The sequence below is a fragment of the Schistocerca piceifrons genome, chromosome 4 (genome assembly GCF_021461385.2).
Source record: "Schistocerca piceifrons isolate TAMUIC-IGC-003096 chromosome 4, iqSchPice1.1, whole genome shotgun sequence".
NCBI lineage: Eukaryota > Metazoa > Arthropoda > Insecta > Orthoptera > Acrididae > Schistocerca > Schistocerca piceifrons.
The window spans coordinates 4058232-4081197 of NC_060141.1; the positions used below are offsets into that span (position 1 = coordinate 4058232).

The 22966-nt window shown below is 40.4% G+C and overlaps 1 protein-coding gene across 1 annotated transcript in view; it reads left to right on the forward strand.

The window, feature by feature from the left end:
• The window catches only part of LOC124794847 (CXXC-type zinc finger protein 1-like), a 92879-nt gene that overhangs the window by 40601 nt on the left and 29312 nt on the right, over positions 1-22966 (forward strand). Inside the window, 1 exon segment of the mRNA XM_047258512.1 lies at positions 3144-3265. Coding sequence (XP_047114468.1) covers positions 3144-3265 — 122 coding nt within the window.

A 22966-nucleotide genomic window follows, 5' to 3' on the forward strand; every position in this document is an offset into this window, starting at 1 on the left:
TTACGTGTGTGGCAAGCACTAGAGTAATTAAAGTTGTTTTAAATAAACAAAAAACTTGAAACAAATACTCATAATTTTACATTTTTGTTCCCTTGACATAAACATACATAAAGATAAATGTGGTGTCCACACACACACACACACACACACACACACACACACACACACACACACACACACACACACACACGTCTTGTGTATCGTCACTTTCAGTACCTGGTGATGCATTGATTAATTATTTAAACTATCAAATATTGGCCTCTCAATATATTTGATTCTGTATGGTCTGTATTTTGTTTGAACCCTTATAATTGCTTGTACAGTCTTCCATATTTCTGAAAAGATTTCACATAACTCGGAGATTGCATTAATTGGTGCAAAAAGGATTTTTACTTATTGAATATGTTTTTCTTTTTTTTTCTTTTTTTCTTTTTTTTCCACTGTCATAATTTTCTTCTTGTTACAGTTTTATTCCTGGTCTTTACTTGTTGCCACACCTTTTTCGTCAGACACTCCCATCATCATCTACAGCTCCCTTACCATGAGGAGGAAGTTCCACTAACCACACAAGTTAAAATCTGCCTTCAGGAAATTAATAATGTTCTTGTATATCTTTTTTTTTTAACCATCCAGCCCATCCATCTGAGAAAAATCAAACAGTTCATAAGTCTGGAAGCTTTTTTTCTTAGGTCTCTGATGACAGCATTAAGAAATGTCCAAAATGAGTAGTTGTCCTATGTCAGGTTGCCACTTACAATAGCATACAAAAATTTTCCATTTTCATTAAGTCAGCTGCATTCTGTAAAAATGGTCATTTGCTCAACTCTGCAGTGTGCAGACTGCATTGTTCATCTGCATATGTTGCTACAAAATTTACTAAGACTGTTTCTAGTGTAACTTCCTTTTTCCTGATCTTTTCCTAATGTTTATCAAAAATTCTGCGTAAACATCTTTTCTTTCAAAATAATGGGCTAAAGTTGACTTCTTCTGAAGCTCAGGAAAATACTCGAAACACTTATCTCATTCTATTGCCTTCTTGGAGGTTGTTTGTTAAAAGAATATTGGTGGTTGTATCAATCCAGATACTACTCTTATTGAATTTAGCAAGAGCTGCTCTTACTTCTCCCTCTTATACTCTTTGACAGAATAATGTTGATCCATTTAACAACTTTGCCCAGTTATTGTGCTCATTTTTAGTACCCTGATGGAAACAGTAGTTAATTTAAAACAGTGAACTTCTCACTTTCTCTGTATCTTTTTTGCCACTCAACGTCTTTAAGTGTTTCAACGTAACTTCAGAAACAAAGGAATTGCCTGTAGGGGACAAAGCAACCATTAGGAATTTTTTGTGTGTGTGTGTGTGTGTGTGTGTGTGTGTGTGTGTGTGTGTGTGTGTGTGTGTGTGTGTGTGTGTGTGTGTGTTTGGATACTAATTGAGTAGCCAAATACAGAGCTAGGCTCATCAATGCCTGTACTTGTCACAGTTGTTGCAGCTACCCAATTCACAAACGGTTTTCCATTTGGTTTTAGCCACATTTGGAACTGATGAATACGTTCAGTAATGACAAAGGCTGATGTATATACTCAGAAATGACATAGGAATGTCATTATATAATAGCATGCGTTGCACCAGCTGGAATTTTCTTGGTGATACAACAGAATAATGTCCATTGTACCTGTCATAATCATAATTGCATTCTGAATGGCCATTTGGCAGTCTCCTAATTACAAATAAAATGTAGTTATGTTTTGTAACTCACTTCAGTCCCTTTCCTTGCAATACGGTTTGTACTCTTATGACTGTCTCCCTGTCTAACTTTTTCTTTGCATTCTTTTATCTATTCTAGCTCATCATTCCCAGCCTCTCTTTGTTATTTTGCTCTCTGTGTTTATTTTCATAAATTTAGTCCCTCTCCTTGTCTCTTTCCATCTCTGTTCTATCTCTCTTCTTTTGGGGACCTGCTAGATTTAATTTTCTTTGATCATGTTATGAAACAGTTTTGGCCTGGACTTCATAAAGCAGTCTCTTTGTTAGAACAAAGCCTGCACTGATATTGATACCAACTATTACTGCCGGTTTAGTAGAACAGACCTTTCTTTAAAAACCTCTTCCTTTATTTCAGTCTGCTGATAAAAAATTTAGAATGTTGAGTCCTGTAAAAAATTACTTCATTAAATATGAAATGTAACTGTGTCTCAGATATATCATGCAGGGGATCTTGACATCATAGGTTTCTTGAGTACTACTCTGCAACTATCCTGCTACATACATTTTTACATGTAGTTAAATTAATCGAGTGCCTCAAAGAGTTTTCTGTCCTATCTTTTGCTCAGAGTTGAGAGAGATTTCTTTCCACAGAAAAATGATGGCCAGCAGCAGTGGTCTTGGCCTTGACAGTAATGCAGCCCCAAAACACCACACTGTATACTGCAGTGTACTATCACGGGAGGGTGTGCAGCATAACAAATTACATGTAATCTCACAGTGTGTTATAAGGTGACCATTTCAGTACTTGGTAGTTGTTCTCTGAAAATTGGGGAAATTGGTGCCAGATTAGTTACTAGATACACACTTTTGACCCTTCAAACCTTTTTTTATGAAAGGGTAGAATTAGGACAGCTCTACTTGGCAGTTTTACTATTAAGACATGTATCAGTGTACCAAATATGACTAAAATCTAAAATGGTCACCTTATGCTCCCCCAAAATCTAAGGAGTTTACACAGAAAGAACCATTATGCCTTGTAGCAACTGCTGTTCATTCAAAATATGAACACTAGGAACATTTCTCTAGATAAAGCTAACAAGCAAAGATGCCAATACATAAGTTTTATCTTTATTTTTGCCTTTATGTAGCGTAATACATCACTTAATTTATTCTGCTTGCATCACACACACTGAGAATTATGTTCTTCATTATTCTTATGTGGTAAATAAAACTTTTATGACTAATATGGATTCTGTAATACTTCTTTAACTCTTCCTCTTTGGTTTTATGCATTCCATGTCCCTACCCCTCCTCCTTGCACTTAATGACACTTTGTGTGTTGCAGAATATAAGTTATTGCTGTAAGTACATGCCTAACTTGACAGTTATACTGCGCATCTGTTATTGCTTCTGAAATTGGAAATGTCATTCACAGAAGGAGGAGATTGCTCGACAGTTTATGCTTCCGGAAAGAAAATCAAAAATAGCGACACTTCTGAAGCAAGATGGACAAGCCTACTGCATCTGCAGGTCCTCTGATTCTTCAAGATTCATGATGTAAGTTTTTCTCTATTTTTTTTTCTGGTTCTGTATTTCTAGAAGTTATATCTGCACCTGGAATCTGTTATTGACATCTTCATCTTGCATTCACAACACTTAACCGTCATATATTTTACATGTGTAACATATTTTTGTTAACTATACGAGGTCTGTTCAAAAAATTCCAGAATTTCCTCCACAAAATTTTTCATCGCTTATCTATTACTTATTCTGCATGGTCTCCTTCGAATTACTCTCCTCCACAATTGATACATTGCTCCCACTGCCGTTTCCACTTCCGGAAGCAGTCTCGGTACGCCTTTTGTTGGATTGTGTTAAGTGCCATTTGCGAATTTTCTTTTGTCTCGTCCATCATTGCAAATCTTCGTACATTCATCGGAGTAACACGTTTGCGTTACCATGATATAATAGCCGTGAATTGTCTCGCCACATTTCAGGCTGTTTCCTTCTCACATTGTCTTTCAGGTGTCGCAACACGTCCTGATAGTACCATCGATTAACAGTTTGTCCCTGTGGCACAAATCCATGATGAACTAATCCTTCAGATTTAAAGAAAACTATCAGCATGGCTTTGACATTTGACCTGCCCTGACAAGCTGTTTTTATTATTCTTGGAGAACCTTTCCCGGCCCATTGTGAAGACTGAAGCTTGAACCATGGTCTCAACATCATAACCATAGCCCCATGTCTCATCTCCAGTTATGAATCTCTTAAGGAACATCTCGTTCTTATTTGTGCAATCTAAAAGCTCTTCACAGATTTTGTGGTGAAGATCTTTCTGGTCTTGACCCATGAGCTGTGGGACAAACTTGGTGGCAACATGATGCTTTCCAAGATGCTATCTCAGGATTTCATGACATGATCCAACTGAAATATTACTCTCTTCTGCAATCTCTCGGGCAGTCTTTCTTTGATTGTGATGTACAGTTTAGTTGACATTCCTGACATGAGTGTTGTTGGGAGACATCAAAGGGTGTCCTGAATGAGGGTCATCTTTAACTTTAGTGTAGCCATTTTTAAACCATGTGAACCATTTGTAACACCAAGTATGGCTTAAGCACTCATCACCGTAGGCTTCCTCCATTATGTGGTGTGTCTCTGTAAAGCTTTTCTTGAGTTCCATGCAAAATTTAACGCAGACACATTGCTCCTCTATAATTCTGCCATCTCGAAATTCACTAACTGTGCGATACAACATTCTCTTCGATACACCACTGAACAATAACTAACAGACATACAACAATGTAACACATTAAACACAGATGTTTGCAGGGATGCCAACCACATCTTTCTCCAGCACACATTGGTGTAAAATTACAAATGTTCTAGAATTTTTTGAACAGACCTCGTATCACAAAAACACAGTTAAAAAATCTGTTGTGTGATATAACACATTAAGTGATTGCCTTGAAATTAGGGCAGTGGACAAGGTGAGACCCACATTTTGAATTAGAAACTGATGACTAGTGTTTACATTCATTTCAGCTGTGTATTTCGTGCCCTTGTGTGCTGTTTCACAAAATAATTATTCAGTTACCAGTGTCAAAATAAAATGTCACCTAGTTTCTTATTACAAATATTACATGCTCCTTTGATGAGGGACCTCATTAGTTTGCTACCCTATTCAGTTCAAGGGTATTGGTTGACAAAGGCAGCAACACTTGAGGAATGTTCAGTTTTTCCAATAGTGACTGAGTAAGGCTAATATATCAAAGTATTGTGAAGACTGTGATATGGCACAACTTACTGGATAGTTGTGAAGGCATAATTCACTGAGTGGAGTAAAAAATGTGTCATGTTGAAATTTCAGTTTTCTAAGGAAGAACCGAAGTCAAAGCCTTGGAGATGTGGTCAATCTTGATTCTACTGCACTAGTTTCTAGTGAACTATTTCAGTAAATTTTCATTTAGTGTTGTAACTTCGTTGAGTGTTCCAGTGGCCGCGTGAATTTTTGGTTTTAGCTAGTAATTTTGTGAAGTTCAACATCTACATTTATACTCCACAAGCCACCCAACGGTATGTGGCGGAGGGCACTTTACGTGCCACTGTCATTACCTCCCTTTCCTGTTCGTCGCGTATGGTTCGCGGGAAGAAAGACTGTCTGAAAGCCTCCGTGCGCGCTCTAATCTCTCTAATTTTACATTCGTGATCTCCTCGGGAGATATAAGTAGGGGGAAGCAATATATTCGATACCTCATCCAGAAACGCACCCTCGAAACCTGGCAAGCAAGCAAGTTTTGTTGGTATTGGTATTAGTTGTGGTTTAGTAGTATTAATACAAGTAGTTGCTTTCTTAGTAGAGAGAGAATTTCGAGGCCACTATTGTTAGGTCTATAAATAGTTCTTCTGCCGTAGTTGAACTTACGTAACGTAGACATATAGTTTTTTTCAGTAACTACAAAATTTTACGATGAGTGAGAAGTGTGGGCTCTGTCATAGGTTTGTGAGTAGTGAGTTATGGTGTGGGATAAGTATTTTCATTGGGAGGAATGCAGTGGGGAAGCCAGTGGGCATTCTAGCAAGACCCCCTCCTGGGAATGCAGAATCTGTAGTAGAAGTAAGTTGATAGAGGAGCAGGAGCATAAGATATGTGCCCTTCAGGTGCAGTTACAACATGCAAAGGAGGAACTAAATAGGTTGAGGAGGGTGAAGGGTGCTGGGGAATGGGAACTGGCAGTTAGCAAGAAGGAAACTTGGAGGAGGTGGTATTCAGACAGTTATACTTTGCGTATATGCAATAGATTTGACCAACTGTCAGAGTTGAGTGGAGAGAAGCCTCTTGAAGCTGTAGGTGTAGGGAACATGCAGAAGTCCTCAGCATTAGGAGGCCTAGGTCAGTTGCAAAGTAACAGGAAGGAGGAGGTTCTGCTGCTTGGTGTAGTTCGCACGGTAGAGGTGTGGGCCAGCAGTTGCAGGAAGTGTTGGGGAGTGAGTACCAGGTCACCAGCATTGTGAAGCCTAGTGCAGGGTTGGCTCAGGTGTCTGACAGCATAGGGGAGTTATGTAGGAATTTTACGAAGGAAGATCAGGTAGTGATAGTGGGTGGAGTAGGGAACAGTCTTGATAGGGGTGGGGAATATGATGTAGATGCTGACCTGGTAAAGATGGCTACTCAAACTGGTGGCACTAACATGCATTTCATGCAACTATTTCAGCATCATGACCGGCCTCATCTTAATGTGGCTGTTACGCATGTTAACATGGGGCTGGAGAGGGCACTGCTGGTAGAGGGCATGGGTCACATTTCAGTGGTGCCAGTTGAGTCTATCAGTAGAGCGGGTTTCACTGGGCATGGCCTGCACTTCAGTAGGTATGGGAAGTGGAGGTTGGCAAAGCTTATAGGTGACAGTGTAGTGGATGGTGGTGGAATCACTCGTGGAAAAATTCCTGTAGTAGTTGGTGTTAGAGCTGCACCTTTTTTAGATTGAAGTCAGCTGATAGGTATACCTGCTTAAAGGAAGTCCCTCTAACTAAGGGCTCACCTTCAGAGGACGTCATGTTTCCAAGTAGAAAAGGAGTTAGTTTCTTTCATCAAATGTAATAGGTATTAGAGATAAAGTTGGTGAACTGCTTATAGATGTTGACTCTGAAACTATTAGTATATTGAACCAACCACTTAAATAATTTGACAATTCAGAGGCTTCCTTTACCAGGATACAGATTGGCTGGCTGTTTTTCAAGGAGTTTCTTGTGGGGTGGGGGAGTGGCTATGTACGTAAAAAAAACAGTATTCCATTTGAGTCCATAGACATATCACGGCATTGCACTGAACAGATATTTGAATGTTGTGCAGGGGCAGTTGAATTTAGTGAAACCAAACTTCTAATTGTTGTTGTTTATAGGTCCCCTAACTCTGTCATCAGAGCATTTATGCTCAAGCTAGAGAGGGTTGGTTCTTGATTCACTTTATAGGAACCACCAGAAATTAGTTATATGTGGTGACTTCAGTATAAATTTTGTATATGATGGTGCAAGAAAAAGGATGGTGGTAGATCTCCTAAATTCATATGATCTTATGCAAACTGTATTTTTTCCAACTAGGGTGCAGGGGGAAAGTATCACAGCAATAGTCAATATTTTTATTCATTCTTAATTACTAGATGGGCATTCTATTAGTCAAAGGATGAATGGCCTTTCAGACCATGATGCACAGATTTTAACACTAAAATGCTTTTGTACTCAAACAAATGTCACATATAATTACAAACTGTGTAGGAAAGTTAATTCAATTGCAATAGACGAGTTTTTAACCCTCGTCAATCAACAAGAGTGGCATGATGTTTATAGTGCCAATAACATAGATGACAAATATAGTGCTTTCCTTAAAACATTTCTCATGCTCGTTGAGAGTTGCTTTCCATTAGAATGATCTAAATGGGGTGCTAGCAGTAAAAGGCAGCCCGGGTGGCTGACTAGCAGGATAAGGATATCGTGTAGAACAAAGCAGGAATTATATCAAAATTTTAGTAGTCACAATCAAGCTACAGTAGCCCATTACAAACAGTACTGTAAGGTGCTTAAAAATGTTATTAGAATGGCAAAGAGTATGTAGTATGCAAATAGAATAGCTAATTCACAGGATAAAATTAAAACCATATGCTCAGTTATAAAGGAAGTGTCTGGTCAGAAGCACAAGGTCAGTGATATGAATTTGATTCGCAGTAAAAATATTTCTGTTACTCATAAATCAGATATATGTACAGTATTTAACAATCATTTTCTGAGCATTGCTGGTGAATGAAATAAAAGTTTAGTTCCCACAGGAAATCATATAACTCTCTTGGCAAATGCCTTTCCGAGATTGATGTCTGAAATACTCTTCTGTGAAACAGACAAGGGGAAGATTGAGTCAACAATTAAATCACTGAGACTAAGGACTCTCACAGATATGATGGAGTGCCTAGCAGAATATTAAAGTACTGTGCTGCATATGTTAGCCCTGTATTTAGCCATATTTGTAGTTTTTCCTTTAGGAATGGTCAGTTTCCTGAACAATTAAAGTACTCAGTAGTGAAGCCACTTTATAAAAAGGGAGAAAGGGATAATGTAGACAATTTTAGACCTATTTCTATGCCATCAGTGTTTGCTAAAGTTATTGAAAAGGCTGTGTATGTAAGGATAACTGATCATTTTATATCTCACGATTTGCTATCAAATGTACAGTTCGGCTTTAGAAGTTGTTTAACAGTTGAAAATGCTATATTCTCTTTTCTCTGTGAGGTACTGGATGGGCTAAACAAAAGGTTTCAAATGCTAGGCATATTTTTTGATTTGACTAACGCGTTTGATTGTGTTGATCACAAAATATTGCTCCAGAAGTTGAACCTTTACAGAATATGGGGAGTAGCTCACAATTGGTTCACCTCTTACTTTAAGAAGAGACAGCAAGAGGTCATTATTCGCTGTGTTGAGAATGGTTGTGATGTGGGGTCTAAGTTGGGTATAGTCAATTGGGGAATGCTGCAGGGATCATTGTTGGGCCCACTCCTGTTCTTTATATAATGATATGCCCTCTACTATTACAGGTAACTCTGAAATATTTCTGTTTGCTGATGACACTAGCTTGGTAGTAAAGGATGATGTGTTCACATTGGCTTGGTTTCAAATAGTACAGTTCATGACATAAGTTAATAGCTTGTAGAAAATAAATCAACACTAAATCACAGTAAGACCCAGTTTTTACAGTTACTCATACACAATTCAACAAAACCTGCCGTTTTAATTTCACAGAATGGGCATATGATTAGTGAAAATGAACAGTTCAAATTTCTGGGTGTTCAGATGGATAGTAAGCTGTCGTGGAAAGCCCACGTTCAGGATATTCTTCAAATACTTAATGCTACCATTTTTGCTGTTTGAACGATATCTGAAGTGAGTGATCGTTCGACACGAAAATTAGTCTACTTTGCTTATTTTCATTCGCAAATGTTGGATGGTATTATATTTTGGGGTAACTCCTCCCATTTGAAAATTATATTTTTGGCTCAGAAATGGGCAGTTCAGGCAATAAGTTCTGTAAGTTCACGAACCTCTTGTTGACCCCTGTTCACGAATCTGGGTATTTTGACATTGGCCTCTCAATGTATATATTCCTTATTGTCATTTCTTATTAACAATATTAGCTTATTCCCAAGAATAAGCAGCTTTCACTCAGTTAATACTTGGCAGAAATCAAACCTGCATTTGGATAGGACTTCCTTAACTATTGTGCAGAAAAGTGTGCAGTATACTGCTGGATCCATTTTCAGTTAGCTACCACTAGAATTCAAAAATCTTAGCAGTAATCCACATGCTTTCAAATCGAAACTGAAGAGTTTCCTCATGGGTCACTCCTTCTATTCTGTCAAGGAGTTTCTTGAAAAATTAAGCTGATCCTTGTTGTATTGTTGATTGCCTTTACTTAAACTTAAGGCTTGACTTTTTTTGGGTTCATAAACATCTTATTTTTATCTGTTATTACTTTTACATTGTAATTTCATGTACTGATACGTTCCATGACCTTGGAGATGTGCTCCTCAATTTGGTCCTATGGAACTTGATGTGTAAATAAAAAAGTAAAATAGTAATAGAAGAAACAAAATCAGGAGAAAAGTTAAAGACTTATTAAAAATTAGCTTAAAGATTTGGGGTACTATAAAGTATGAAATGAAATGCAGTGATAGATAAAAAGAACAGAACAGAAGGTTAGAAGATACAAGTACTGCTCTTATTCTTAGGCAGGTGCAATTACAACCCAAAGAAGTGTGGGACCAGTAATTTGCATTTGTGAAGCTTCATTGCCATAGTGCCCAACAGTGGTGGCCAAAACACTTAAATTTTGGTATGACTTTGTGAAATAAAAATGCAGAGTTCTTCAATAATCTCAGTTTCTATAATTCTACAGTCTCGGTCATTACACAATATTTATGCAATAGGTACAAATTTTTCACTCTTAGGGAGACATCCATGATAGTGACTGATATAACTGGCTGTTTTGACAGACGTCAGATTGTCTTGGTCATTTCCCATTGTTTTCTTGGCACGGCCAGCAGAGTTAACTGTATCCAGCTTGTGACAGTGTGTTCGGTGCATCTACAGAACTCATAAACAAAATGTGTCAACCCAGGAAGTGCACAACCATCTCCACATGATGAATTTGATCTATAGGCTTCCATTACAAACAACTGTACAGGCATCAGAGGTTGGAAGTCCCACAGGAGAGGGGAATCAGTCATGCTTTTGACTGGTACCTTGCATAAATGTCAGTTGCCTCTCATCACTGCTACAATAATTTGAAGATTGCGCACAGCTGGATATTATCTTGCAACGTATTGCCCAGCCCTACAGTCAGCATTTCAATGGTGGGTTATCTTTCAAGATAATACACAAGCACACTGCGATCATCGTTTAAACACCGGCTCCTGACAAGCAGGAATTGACCAAATGGAAAAGACTGCAGTATCTACTGACGTGAATGCTATTGAGTGTGGTTGGGGTCAGTTGGAAATGGCAGTATGTTATGTCAAAGAAACACTCCTCACTCAGTGGATGACCTCGGAAGAATCACCATTGTGGAACAACAATGTCTGTCTCCATGTAGACAGCACTCCAAAACAGACGCCAGCACAACCCATTGCACAGGGTGGGGGAACACACTTTCAAGTGTTATCCCAGCAGGTTAAGTTTCATAAGCCTTATTTTATCATTCCTTGCTTCCCTTTAATGTAAGCTCTCACGTGCTTGCTGATATGCAGGTGCTGCAAAACTTTAAGTGGTTTAGTTACTGTTTGTGCTGGAGACTGCTGGTACACGCACACAGGTTTGGGCCAGCGTGCATGCGCCCACACACACACACACACACACACACACACACACACACACACACACACACTACTGGCCATTAAAATTGCTACACCAAGCGGAAATGCAGATGATAAACAGGTATTCATTGGACAAATATATTGTACTAGAACTGACATGTCATTACATTTTCACGCAATTTGGGTGCATAGATCCTGAGAAATCAGTACCCAGAACAACCACCTCTGGCCGTAATAACGGCCTTGATACGCCTGGGCATTGAGTCAGACAGAGCTTGGATGGAGTGTACAGGTACAGCTGCCCATGCAGCTTCAACATGATACCACAGCTCATCAAGAGTAGTGACTGGCGTATTGTAACGAGCCAGTTGCTCAGCCACCATTGACCAGACGTTTTCAATTGGTGAGAGATCTGGAGTATATGCTGTCCAGGGCAGCAGTTGAACATTTTCTGTATCCAGAAAAGTCCATACAGGACCTGCAACATGCAGTCGTGCGTTATCCTGCTGAAATGTAGGGTTTCGCAGGGATCGAATGAAGGGTAGAGCCACGGGTCGTAACACATCTGAAATGTACCGTCCACTGTTCAAAGTGCCGTCAATGCGAGCAAGAGGTGACAGAGACGTGTAACCAATGGCACCCCATACCATCACGCTGGGTGATACGCCAGTATGGCATTGACGAATACATGCTTCCAATGTGCGTTCACCGAGATATCACCAAACACGGATGCGACCATCATGATGCTGTAAACAGAACCTGGATTCATCCGCAAAAATGACCTTTTCCCGTTCGTGCACCCAGGTTCGTTATTGAGTACACCATCGCAGACGCTCCTGTCTGTGATGCAGCGTCAAGGGTAACCACAGCCATGGTCTCCGAGCTGATAGTCCATGCTTTCGCAAATGCCGTCGAACTGTTCGTGCAGATGGTTGTTGTCTTGCAAACATCCCCATCTGTTGACTCAGGGATCAAGACTTGGCTGCACGATCCATTACAGCCATGTGGATAAGATGCCTGTCATCTCGACTGCTAGTGATACGAGGCCGTTGGGATCCAGCACGGCGTTCTGTATTACCCTCCGAACCCACCGATTCCATATTCTGCTAACAGTCATTGGATCTCGACCAACGCGAGCAGCAATGTCGCAGTACGATAAACCGCAATCGCGATAGGCTACAATCCGACCTTTATCAAAGTCAGAAACATGATGGTACGCATTTCTCCTCCTTACACGAGGCATCACAACAACGTTTCACCAGGCAACGCCGGTCAGCTGCTGTTTGTGTATGAGAAATAGGTTGGAAACTTTCCTCATGTCAGCACGTTGTAGGTGTCGCTACCGGCGCCAACCTTGTGTGAATGCTGTGAAAAGCTAATCATTTGCATATGACAGCATCTTCTTCCTGTCGGTTAAATTTCACATCTGTAGCACGTCATCTTTGTGGTGTAGCAGTTTTAATGGCCAGTAGTGTATAACTGAGAGGAAGATAGTTGAAGGTTAAATATAATCAGGAGAGAGAGGCATGAAAGGAGAGACCAAAATTGATGGGGTTACGAAAAAGTAAACGTAAGAGGAAGAGAATATACCTAAGGAGATCTTAGGACTCTACTCTCTATGTGCTGGAAAAATTGTACGTTTAAAGCTGGTGGCAGGCATAAAACGTCATCCTAAATTGTACTGAATGCTTTCTCAGAAAATTGTTTTGAACAATTTGTTCATGAGCCCACTCGAAGCGTAAATGGTTGTGAAATAATACTTGACCTCTTAGCAAAATATAATCCTGGACAAAGAGTATCATGATGAATACAGGCCCATATCACTAATGTCGATTTGCAGTAGGGTTTTGGAACGTATACTGTATTTGAACATTATGAAGTACCTCAAAGAAAACGACTTATTGACACATAGACAGCACATATTCAGAAAATATCGTTCTTGCGAAACACAACTAGCTCTTTATACTCATGAAGTAATGAGTGCTATCGACGGGATGTCGAATTGCTTCCACGTTTTCAGATTTACAGAAAGCTTCTGACACCATTCCTCACAAGCGTTTTCTAACCAATTTTTGCATGCTCCTGGAATATCGCCTCAGTTGTGTGACTGGATTCACGATTTCTTGTCAGAAAGGTTACAGTTCATAGTAATAGACATAAAATCATCGAGTAAAACTGAAGTAATATCTGGTCTTCCCCGAGGAATGTTATAGGCCCTCTATTGTTCCTCATCTATATTAACGACATACGAGAGAAGTTGAGTCGCCGTCTTGTGTTGTTTGCAGATGATGCTGTCATTTACCATCTTGTAAAGTTATCAGATGACCAAAACAAATTGCAAAATGATTTAAATAAGATATCTGTATGGTGCCAAAAGTGGCAATTGACCCTGAATAAAGAAAAGTGTGAAGTTCTTCACATGAGTAGTAAAAGAAATCCACTAAATTTCCATTACACGATAAGTCACACAAATCAGAAGGCTGTAAATTCGACTAAATACTTAGGGATTACAATTACAAATAACCTAAATTGGAACAATTAGATAGATAATTTTGTGGGTAGAGCAAACCAAAGACTGTGATTCATTGGCAGAACACTTAGGAAGTGCAACAGGTCTACTATAGAGACTGCTTATACCGCAATTGTTCGCCCTATTCTGAAGTACTGCTGTGCGGTGTGGGATCCGCATCAGGTGGGACTGCTGGATGACATTGAAAAAGTACAGAGAAGGGCAGCTCGTTTTGTATTGATTGGTGACTCCATGGAGTGCTGTGTGCACAATGCCCATATATGTTAAATTAAAAGGAAGCTCAGCGTTGGCCGTAATATTGATGTTTTATTGGTAGCAGAATCGATTTTCGATCACATCTTCAGTGCTGGAAGTTAAAAATTTTTGCATAGCGATCAGTGAGTAAAAACAAAAACCACAAATACACCTGAGTGTAGACCAACTGTTGGAAAGAACATACCTGTACAAATTAAACTCAGACACTGGTATCAAGTTATCAATAACCAAAACTGAGAAGCAATCACAGAAACTGAAGCCGATGTTTACATTCACCTATACAGCTGACCTTGGTGTGACAGGGTTCTTTATTTGCCAAGAGATTACCACAAAATACCAACGTGCACTTGCAAATTATTAATTGAATGTTTCAGTTTTAAAAATTGTCATTAAAAAACGCATAGCAAAAAAGGCAAGGGGGAATGCACATCTTGCCAACACACACTGGCTTGTTATTTTCAAACAACTTAAAAAACATATCAGTAAAAATCAACAGGTGAAGTTATATGGTGTTAGATTACAGGACTAGAAAAGAAGAAAAACATACAGACAACATGACATCAAATATAACAGAATTTGTTATAACACAGTGACGTTTTGTATTATCTGGAAATAGGGGAGATAGTGCCACAGACATGATACAAGATTTGTAGTGGCAGTCAGTAAAACAAATGACCCTCATGATGAATCGAAACATGACTGCGTCGTTTCATGATTCGAGGGTCAGCAACTAAAATTTCAATCACCAGTTTTCTCCTCCAATTGCAAAAACATTCTGTTGGCACCCACCCACCTACATAGGGAGAAATGATCATTGTGATAAAATAAGAGAAATCAGGGCTCACACAGAAAAATGTAAGTGCTCATTTTTCCTGCATGCTGTTAGAGAGTGGAACGGTAGAGAGACAGCTTGAAAGTGGCTCATTGAACCCTCTGCCAGGGCATTTATTGTGAATAGCAGAGTCTACATCTACATGGATACTCTGCAATTCACACCTAAGTGTCTGGCAGAGGGTTCATCGAACCATTTTCATACTACTTCTCTACCATTCCATTCTCGAATGGCGTGTGGGGAAAAAGGAACACCTAAATCTTTCCGATAGAGCTCTGATTTCTCTTATTTTATTATGATGATCATTTCTACCCATGTAGGTGGGTGTCAACAAAATATTTTCACATTCGGAAGAGAAAGTTGGTGATAGAAATTTCGTAAATAGATCTCGCTGCAAAGAAAACTGCCTTTGCTCAGTGACTGCCATGCCAACTCGTGTATCATATCAGTGACGCTCTCACCCCTATTGCACGATAACGTGAAACAAACTGCCCTTCTTTGCACTTTTTCGATGCCCTCCATCAATTCTACCTGGTAAGGAATCCCACACCACGCAGCAATATTCCAGCAGAGGACGGACAAGTGTAATATAGGCTATCTAGGGGGTTTGTCACATCTTCTAAGTGTTCTGCCAACAAACCACAGTCTTTGTTTCGCCTTCCCCACAATATTATCTATGTGGTCTTTCCAGTTTAAGTTGCTTGTAATTGTAATTCCTAGGTATTTAGTCGAATTGAAAGCCCTTAGATTTGTGTGATTTATCGTGTACCTAAAATTTATCAGATTTCTTTTAGTACCCATGTGGATGACCTCGCACTTTTCTTTGTTTAGTGCCAATTGCCACTTTTTGCACCATATAGAAATTCTCTCTAGATAATTGGAATTGATGGTCTGTTGATTTTGCTAGACGGTAAATTACAGTATCATCTGCAAACAATCTAAGGGGGGCTGCTCAGATTATCACCTGTGAAACTTAGCCAATCTTGTGGATTTTGCGTTCTTCTGAATTTGGCATGCGTTTTATCATTGCTTCTGCAACAGTGTTGTGACGTGTTTTGTATATCATGGTGGATCAGTCCCGTAGAGTAATCACGTAGATGTAGATGTAGAGATAAATTAAAATAAAAAGAATTGTAAACAGTAGTATGAGAACAGACAACCATGACCTGTATTGATAAGTTGACACATCGATGAGGTCTTATACATTGTAGCATCTTATTTGAACTCGTTTCAACCCTCTCCCCCCTCCCCCCCCCCCCTCGCCTCCCCATCAGGAGAATATACCTGTTACATTATAACATTAAAAGATTATTATAAACAGAGCAAGGAGTAGTAAAATTAGTAGTGCCTGAGGGCAACAACTGATATGAATGAAATTAGAGAAGAAAAGGGAAAAGGAAGAGAAGAATGGAGCTGTTGCCATATACACAGCTCAGAGAAGCTGAGAGTTGGGGATTGGGGGAGCAGTTGTTCCATATAGACAATCTGAAGGCAACTGTTGAAATCAGTTGAGTTGTGGTGAGCAGTGTGCATTGTAACTGGATGGTCTGTTTTATCCTTGGCAATGGGCATTCATCAGAATTGTCCTGGGTTCAATTTCCGGCTGGGTCAGGAATATTCTATGTCCGGGGATTGAGTGTTTGTGTGGTCCTCATCATTTCATCATCATTCAGGAAATTGATGAGACTGGACAGTGAAAAGAATGGGACTTTGTATAGGTGCTGATAACCACGCAGTTGAGTGCCCGCCAAACCAAATATCATCATAATTTATCAAAATTGACACTTAATTGCTTCAAACCGTGGAAACTCCAGGTAGGAATCAACAATACAGGAAAATATAGATCGCTACTCAGTGTAAAGAAGACATGTCATATTGCGGACAGATACAATTAAGACATTCACTTCTAGCTTTCGGACACAGCCTTCATCAGTAGAGAGAGAGAGAGAGGGGGGGGGGGGGGGGCTGCCAACTCTAGCATCTTGGGCCAGAATGCAACATCAGGTGGAATGCAAGCATCAATCAGTAATCAGGGGAGGTGGGGAAGGGGAAGGGATAGCAGTGTATGGGTGTATGGGTGGGGAGAGAGAGAGAGAGAGAGAGAGAGAGAGAGAGAGAGAGAGAGAGGCACTGTCTGACACTCCAACTGGCACAGTGTCAGGAGATTATGGGGCAGAGAGGTGGGGATAAACGGAGCACAAAAAAAGAGGGGTGGGGAAAGATGGGTGGATGCATTGGCAGAGGGCTGCAAATAAACAGGCTTGGAGGTGAGAATGGGGAGGAGATGATAGGACAGAAACTCACTTGCTCATTGTGCTGAGAGTCTCACCAAGGCCTTCACAGATAGGCACTATCCCCCAAAACTAGTCCACAAGCAAATCTACATTGTCATTTGTCCTCACAACCCCAACCCTCCCACCACCCCCATGAACTCAGCCACAAGTGTCCCCCCTTCATTACCCTGTACCACCCCAGACTGGAACACTTGAACCACATCCTTCGCCATGGCTTTGATTACCTCTCATCACATCCTGAAATGAGGGACGTGCTACCAGATATACTTTTCACCCCTCTCAAAGTGGTGTTCCGTTGCCCACCCAACCACCACAACATCCTAGTCCATCCCTATGCCACTCCCAATAACAACCCCTTGCCATAAGCATCACATCCCTGTGGAAGATCCTGGTGCAAAAACCGCCCAATCCACCCAACCAGTACTGCCTATTCCAGCCATGTCATAGGTTTATCCCATCCAATCACTGGCCAGGTCACCTGTGAAAGCAGCCATGTCATTTACCAGCTCTGCTGCAATCATTCCACAAGGATGAATGGCCACCGCCAAGCTGTAGCCGAGAGCAAAGTCGACCACCCTGTGGTACAACATGCTGCTGAACATAACAAACCTGATTTCAATGGCTGTTTCACTACCCCAGCCATATGGATCCTTCCCTCCACCGCCAGCTTTTCTGAACTACGTAGTGAAGTTACCCTTACAACAGGTTCTTCGCTCCCGTAATTATCCTCGCTTCAACCTTCAGTAACATACTGTCCGTACTCTCTCCACACAACAGTTTCCACCCCATATGCTGTATCATCTCCTCCCCAATCTCATCTCCCAGCTTGTTTATTTGCAGCCCTCTGCCAATACATCATCCACCTGTATTCCCCGCTCCTCTTATTTTTTGTTCCTTTTTTCCCCCATTTCCCTGCCCTACAACCTCCTGACTGCGCCTTTTGGAGTCCCTGCCCACTCAACCAAACAGCATTCTCTCTCTCTCTCTCTCTCTCTCTCTCTCTCCCCCCCCCCCCCCTCCCCCCCCCCCTCCCCAGCCCCCTCCCCCCTCCTGACAAAGGCTGTGATTGAAAGCTACAATGTGAATGTTGTAATCCAGTCTGTCTGCAACATGACATGTCTTCTTTGCGTTGAGTATCAATCTGTCTTTTCCTATATTGTTGACATTCTTACCTGGAGCTTACACTGTTTGAAGCAGTTGAGTGTCAATTTCGATGAATTATGTTGTTTGGTTTGTGGCTGGCGCGCGCGCGCGCGCGCGTGTGTGTGTGTGTGTGTGTGTGTGTGTGTGTGTGTGTGTTTACATTTAATTGGTTGTCATTGTAACATAAAATGGTACATAGTGATTACAAGACAGTTGATCGAACTGCAAAGTTTTGATTATCTTTTCGCTTAAAGGATATTTTATTAATTTCTTGTTAACAGTTGTTTGTGGTGTTTTGTGGCTAAGAGGCTTGAATCTCTAATACAAACTGCTGTACCTTGGCCTGACAAATAAAAATGTTACAGGGGCTGTTAATTGATGAAATATGTTGTATCTTAAAAGCTGTTTCGCATCAATCACTTCATAGAAGCAAATTCAAATTTAGCATTATGAAGTGAAATTTAGGGAAGGATTAGGTCACCTCACCTCTTTGGTATGCTCAGGCTGTGCATCAAGAGTCAAACTGGAACAGGAAATGCTAAATGTCTTTCTCTGTGAGTCTACTCTTGCATCACAATAATTTGTATATAGTTTGTACAGTCTAATTCACCAAACACGTGTCCCTTCTCTTCCATTTGTGGAAATGTGCAACTTGGTAAAAAAAAGGCATTCGTGGTAAAAATGATTTTCATCTCACCCACACCTTTTGTTATTAACATTTTACCAGTTGGCAACCAAAACTTATAAATGACTAATGGTTTTTCATCATACTGAAGTTTTCCACATTGCACTGTTTAAGCACAGCATTCCTTCAGCCTATCAATGTTTCAAATGGCAGTACTAGAGAAATATACATTATGACAGTCTTTTGCAGCAGCAAACATTACAAATATCTGGATTGACACTGTCACGGATGAAGTGGTGGCACAGGAGGGAATGGGAGACTTCTTATGGGCTGGGTGACGTGGAATAATTGTTGTCCGTAAAGATCTAGGTGAGACCTTCAGCGTATTTGAGCAGGGAATGCTTCTGTAACATCCCTGGGTACTGTGGAGGAGGGATATGCTCTGTCTCCCTAGTATTCCACAAGCTGCACATGCTATGGAAACCAGTTCAAATAGTTCTGGCAGCATTCCGTTTGTTCAGATTGAGCATAATCATCATCATCCCGTCTCCCTCCGGACTCTTTCAATTTCTAATACTTTGAGCAGTCTACCAAGAAGGTGAGTTGGCTCTGAGCAAACAATTGTTAACGTGCAAACTCCAGGACAGGCCGTTCGGATGTTTCCCCGTGTGGCTCAGGTGCTGGGAACACCTATCAGCCCACTTTGCAGGCAGGTGCTGCTGGTCTCAGCTATCTCCCAGGTAGCCCCTGCCTGTGCACATTAAACCAGAGCAGCATGGAGCGTGCGACAGCACGACTGCCTGACTGCCTGTGCAGCTTGAGGGCGACTGGCTACCTGTGGGCAGGTACTTGAGCTAGAACAACCTACTCTAAAACCTGTGCCATAACATTGTTGTAATTTTTTGTAGAATTCTCGATCATCCGCCTGGGTCACGAGTTCTCTGTAATATTTCGGCCAATAGTCTTGTTGCCATCTTGAGGTGGTTCCTGATGCTGCCTTTTTCAATGTCTTGCATGCATTGGTAGTTACCCCTCCATCACTCTGTCCCTTTTGCAGTCCGTGAAGCCACTGTGGTGGTGGAGGAGGAGGAGGAGGAGGAGGAGGAGGAGGAGAGGGGAGGGATGCTGCCTGGCTGCAAACATCTATCTTCATGTGCCAAACTTTGTAGACACATACATTATCTGCTTGTTGCTGTATCCATTCCTTCGGAATACCAAATGCTGTAACTCGATGAACAAGTGTGTGTAAAGTGCCTTCACACTGAGAGTTGCGATGGTACTGGAGGTGTGTAGAAACAGATCAGTGAATGTAGGCTTTCTGTACACGCTGTGTCTGAACTTGGCATCTGGGTTCCATTTCACCAAGACATCTAGAAATTGGAGGACCCCATCCTGTTCCACCTGCACGGTAAATTGTAGATTGGAGTGATGGAGAAATTCACGTAAGCTGTCCCATCTACGTAGCCAATTGATGAACGTCTCATCCAGTAACAGTAGAAACAGATTGGTTTTTGTTGGGCTTACTCCAGGGCCTTGTATTCGAAATCTTCCACATGCAAGCTCACCACAACCTTTGACGGAGAACAACCTGTGGGGCGGCGGATAGAATTAAATGTTGTTAAATGTTCCTGTTATTTAGAATGTTATTTATGCTGTCTTTCGCCGTTCTCAACACTGGCCCTCTAACTACAATATTGGCAACCAGAAAGTGATTAGTAAAACGTGAAGCCTGTAATTAGAATTCCTAGTGCCCACTTCATCTGAGAATACACTTATAGTTACAGCTTATAGCTCTGAGGAATTAGGAGATTGTCTGGGATTTATAATCAAAAACGATTTTCTAAAATAGTTGAGTATATTCTGAAAGTCACAGATGAAAAACAAAAGAATCCACACAACCTAACTAACAGAGCAGTTCAGAGTCTAATGCGCTGATGCAACTATAATTGTCCAAATTGAATATTTAAATGAATGCTCGCCATAACTTGATGATTAGTTTCATCAAACGCCACGCTAAATAAAGGTAGAATGTTTGTCCCGCGACGGCACGTGAAAATACGACAATATGCAAACAGAAGATCGATAATTAAAGTCAACCCGGAATTAACACTTCACTCGCAAATGATTTCATGTTTACGCGTATCTCGAGTAACTTAATACGGCATCCGAGGCTGTTTGTAGCAATGATACCGACGCGGCGCGACTCAGATGACGTGCTATTCAGCGTCTGGAGAGAACTGGGGCCTTGCTTCCTCGCGCAGCGTTCTTATATATAAAGCCGCGGTGCGGATGGCTAAGGGAACGCCTGATCAAATCGGCTCTCCCGACTAGCCGCTGGGCTAGTAATGCACCACTTTAAGTTACTTAATAAATCATAGCTTCTCTTGCTGATGGCCGATGAAGCTCTTAATTTAAATGTGCATTCAGCACGCAGGTAAGTATTGATAATAAAATTTTGACGTGGCTAATTTAAATATTTTGGGCAAGAGAATTAATTTAATTACACTGCACGCAGTAGACAAGCTCTGAACTGGCCCTTTGGAGATACGCTATCGCTATAGTTTTATAGGTATTCAAATGAAACTTCTCACATCCTCATGGCGATAGCGGATCTCCATTCTACTTAAATATAAACATTCTAGCCTTATTTATTAACCTACTTAATCTATCTTGCTTCCATAAGTTTTAAGACAAAAACCAGAAAATCATGAATTTCCACTAAAATCTTAATTTGTGAGATCCAGAAGACTGTTTTTATCAAATAATTATGAAAGATGAATCTGATTATAACTTTTCAACTCTCTAGCTCTTTTCTGTTGCGCCAATGATTTTTACAGAAAAACATACAAATTTCGAAAATGGCTAAAGTTATCAAACTGATATTCAACACACATTAATTTAGTATTACTCCTGACATGCTAGAAATGTTTTAGGTTATTTGCTTGATTTTTTAAAGTATTGCGCAACATTTATGACATCAGAGCTAGTTACAGCGGACTGGCTGGCACACAATGGAAAGACTAATGAGAATTTACTATGGCGTGAGTAGGCTGCTCCCCTACAAACCCGTGACCCTGGTAAGCACACAGCATGTTTTACAACGTATTTCTTGGGCTGCCTTGACTGGTAGAGCATAGGTGTCCTGTTGCTCACTGCTTACAATTGTTACAGTTAGTAGTGATGTCGGAGTCAGGGCATCATTTTTATTCTTTCCCAAGCACCGACATTGCTTCATCACAGTTCACTTATGTGGTTCTCGTATATTTTTATGTCTTGCTGCAAGATGTTTGTACTCGCACGTCTGTTGCAGATTTTTTCAGCCTGTGCCTGTGTTACAAAACTAACCAACAAATCGGTTACTTTTTTATACAAATCTTATGTTAAATAAGGAAAAGCAATTAAACTTATTGTATTAGTTTATTCATGTGTGTTTGACACTATAAGTATAGTTTGTACTATTTCTTTGTAAATAGTAAGTGAAATGTGTACTAAATTTGAGAGATACTGATCCACGTATTTCATACCTACACAAATGTCTAACCACCAACCCTAGGAGGGTCGGGGGTGCCCAGATCCCTCATTCCTACTGCAACCCCCACACCCGTGGGCAAATATCATCAGCACTGTCACATATAAGTGAAACAAGCCTTATACCTGTCTTAGTTTATTTGTGTGTGTTTGACACTATAAGTATAGTTTGCAAATTATAAAACAGTGACCCCAAAAATTGGACTGTATCAGCTGTTTTCAATTATTTCTATATGTTACATCATTCAAACCTACATCCCCACCTCTATGCATACTGTGGGTGTCGTACTCTAATGGCATATTTTTCAAGGTAATGACATAGCAATGGAAAGTTCTTCATGTAATACAATACATGTGGACCCAGTGAACTCCATCATAGTGGCACTGCAGTTGGAATGCTTGGTCTCATTTACGTGCAAATTGACCTCTTAAAGCCTCGTGCATATGGTGAGTCAGTACCTTTTGTCCCTCAGCATTTTCCATACGATTAGTTAACAAATTTACAAAGCTTGGTTGATATTCCTCAAGGTATTCCAGTGCTATGGTGGAACATTCACACATACATAGGTACATTTTTATATATATAACTTGCTGCTCCTTATACCTTTACAAGTTGTATGAAGTGTTGTGTGTAAGTACCTAATAGTATTGTACTAACAGTAAGTGAAAATGTTCTTGGTACCTTTGTACCA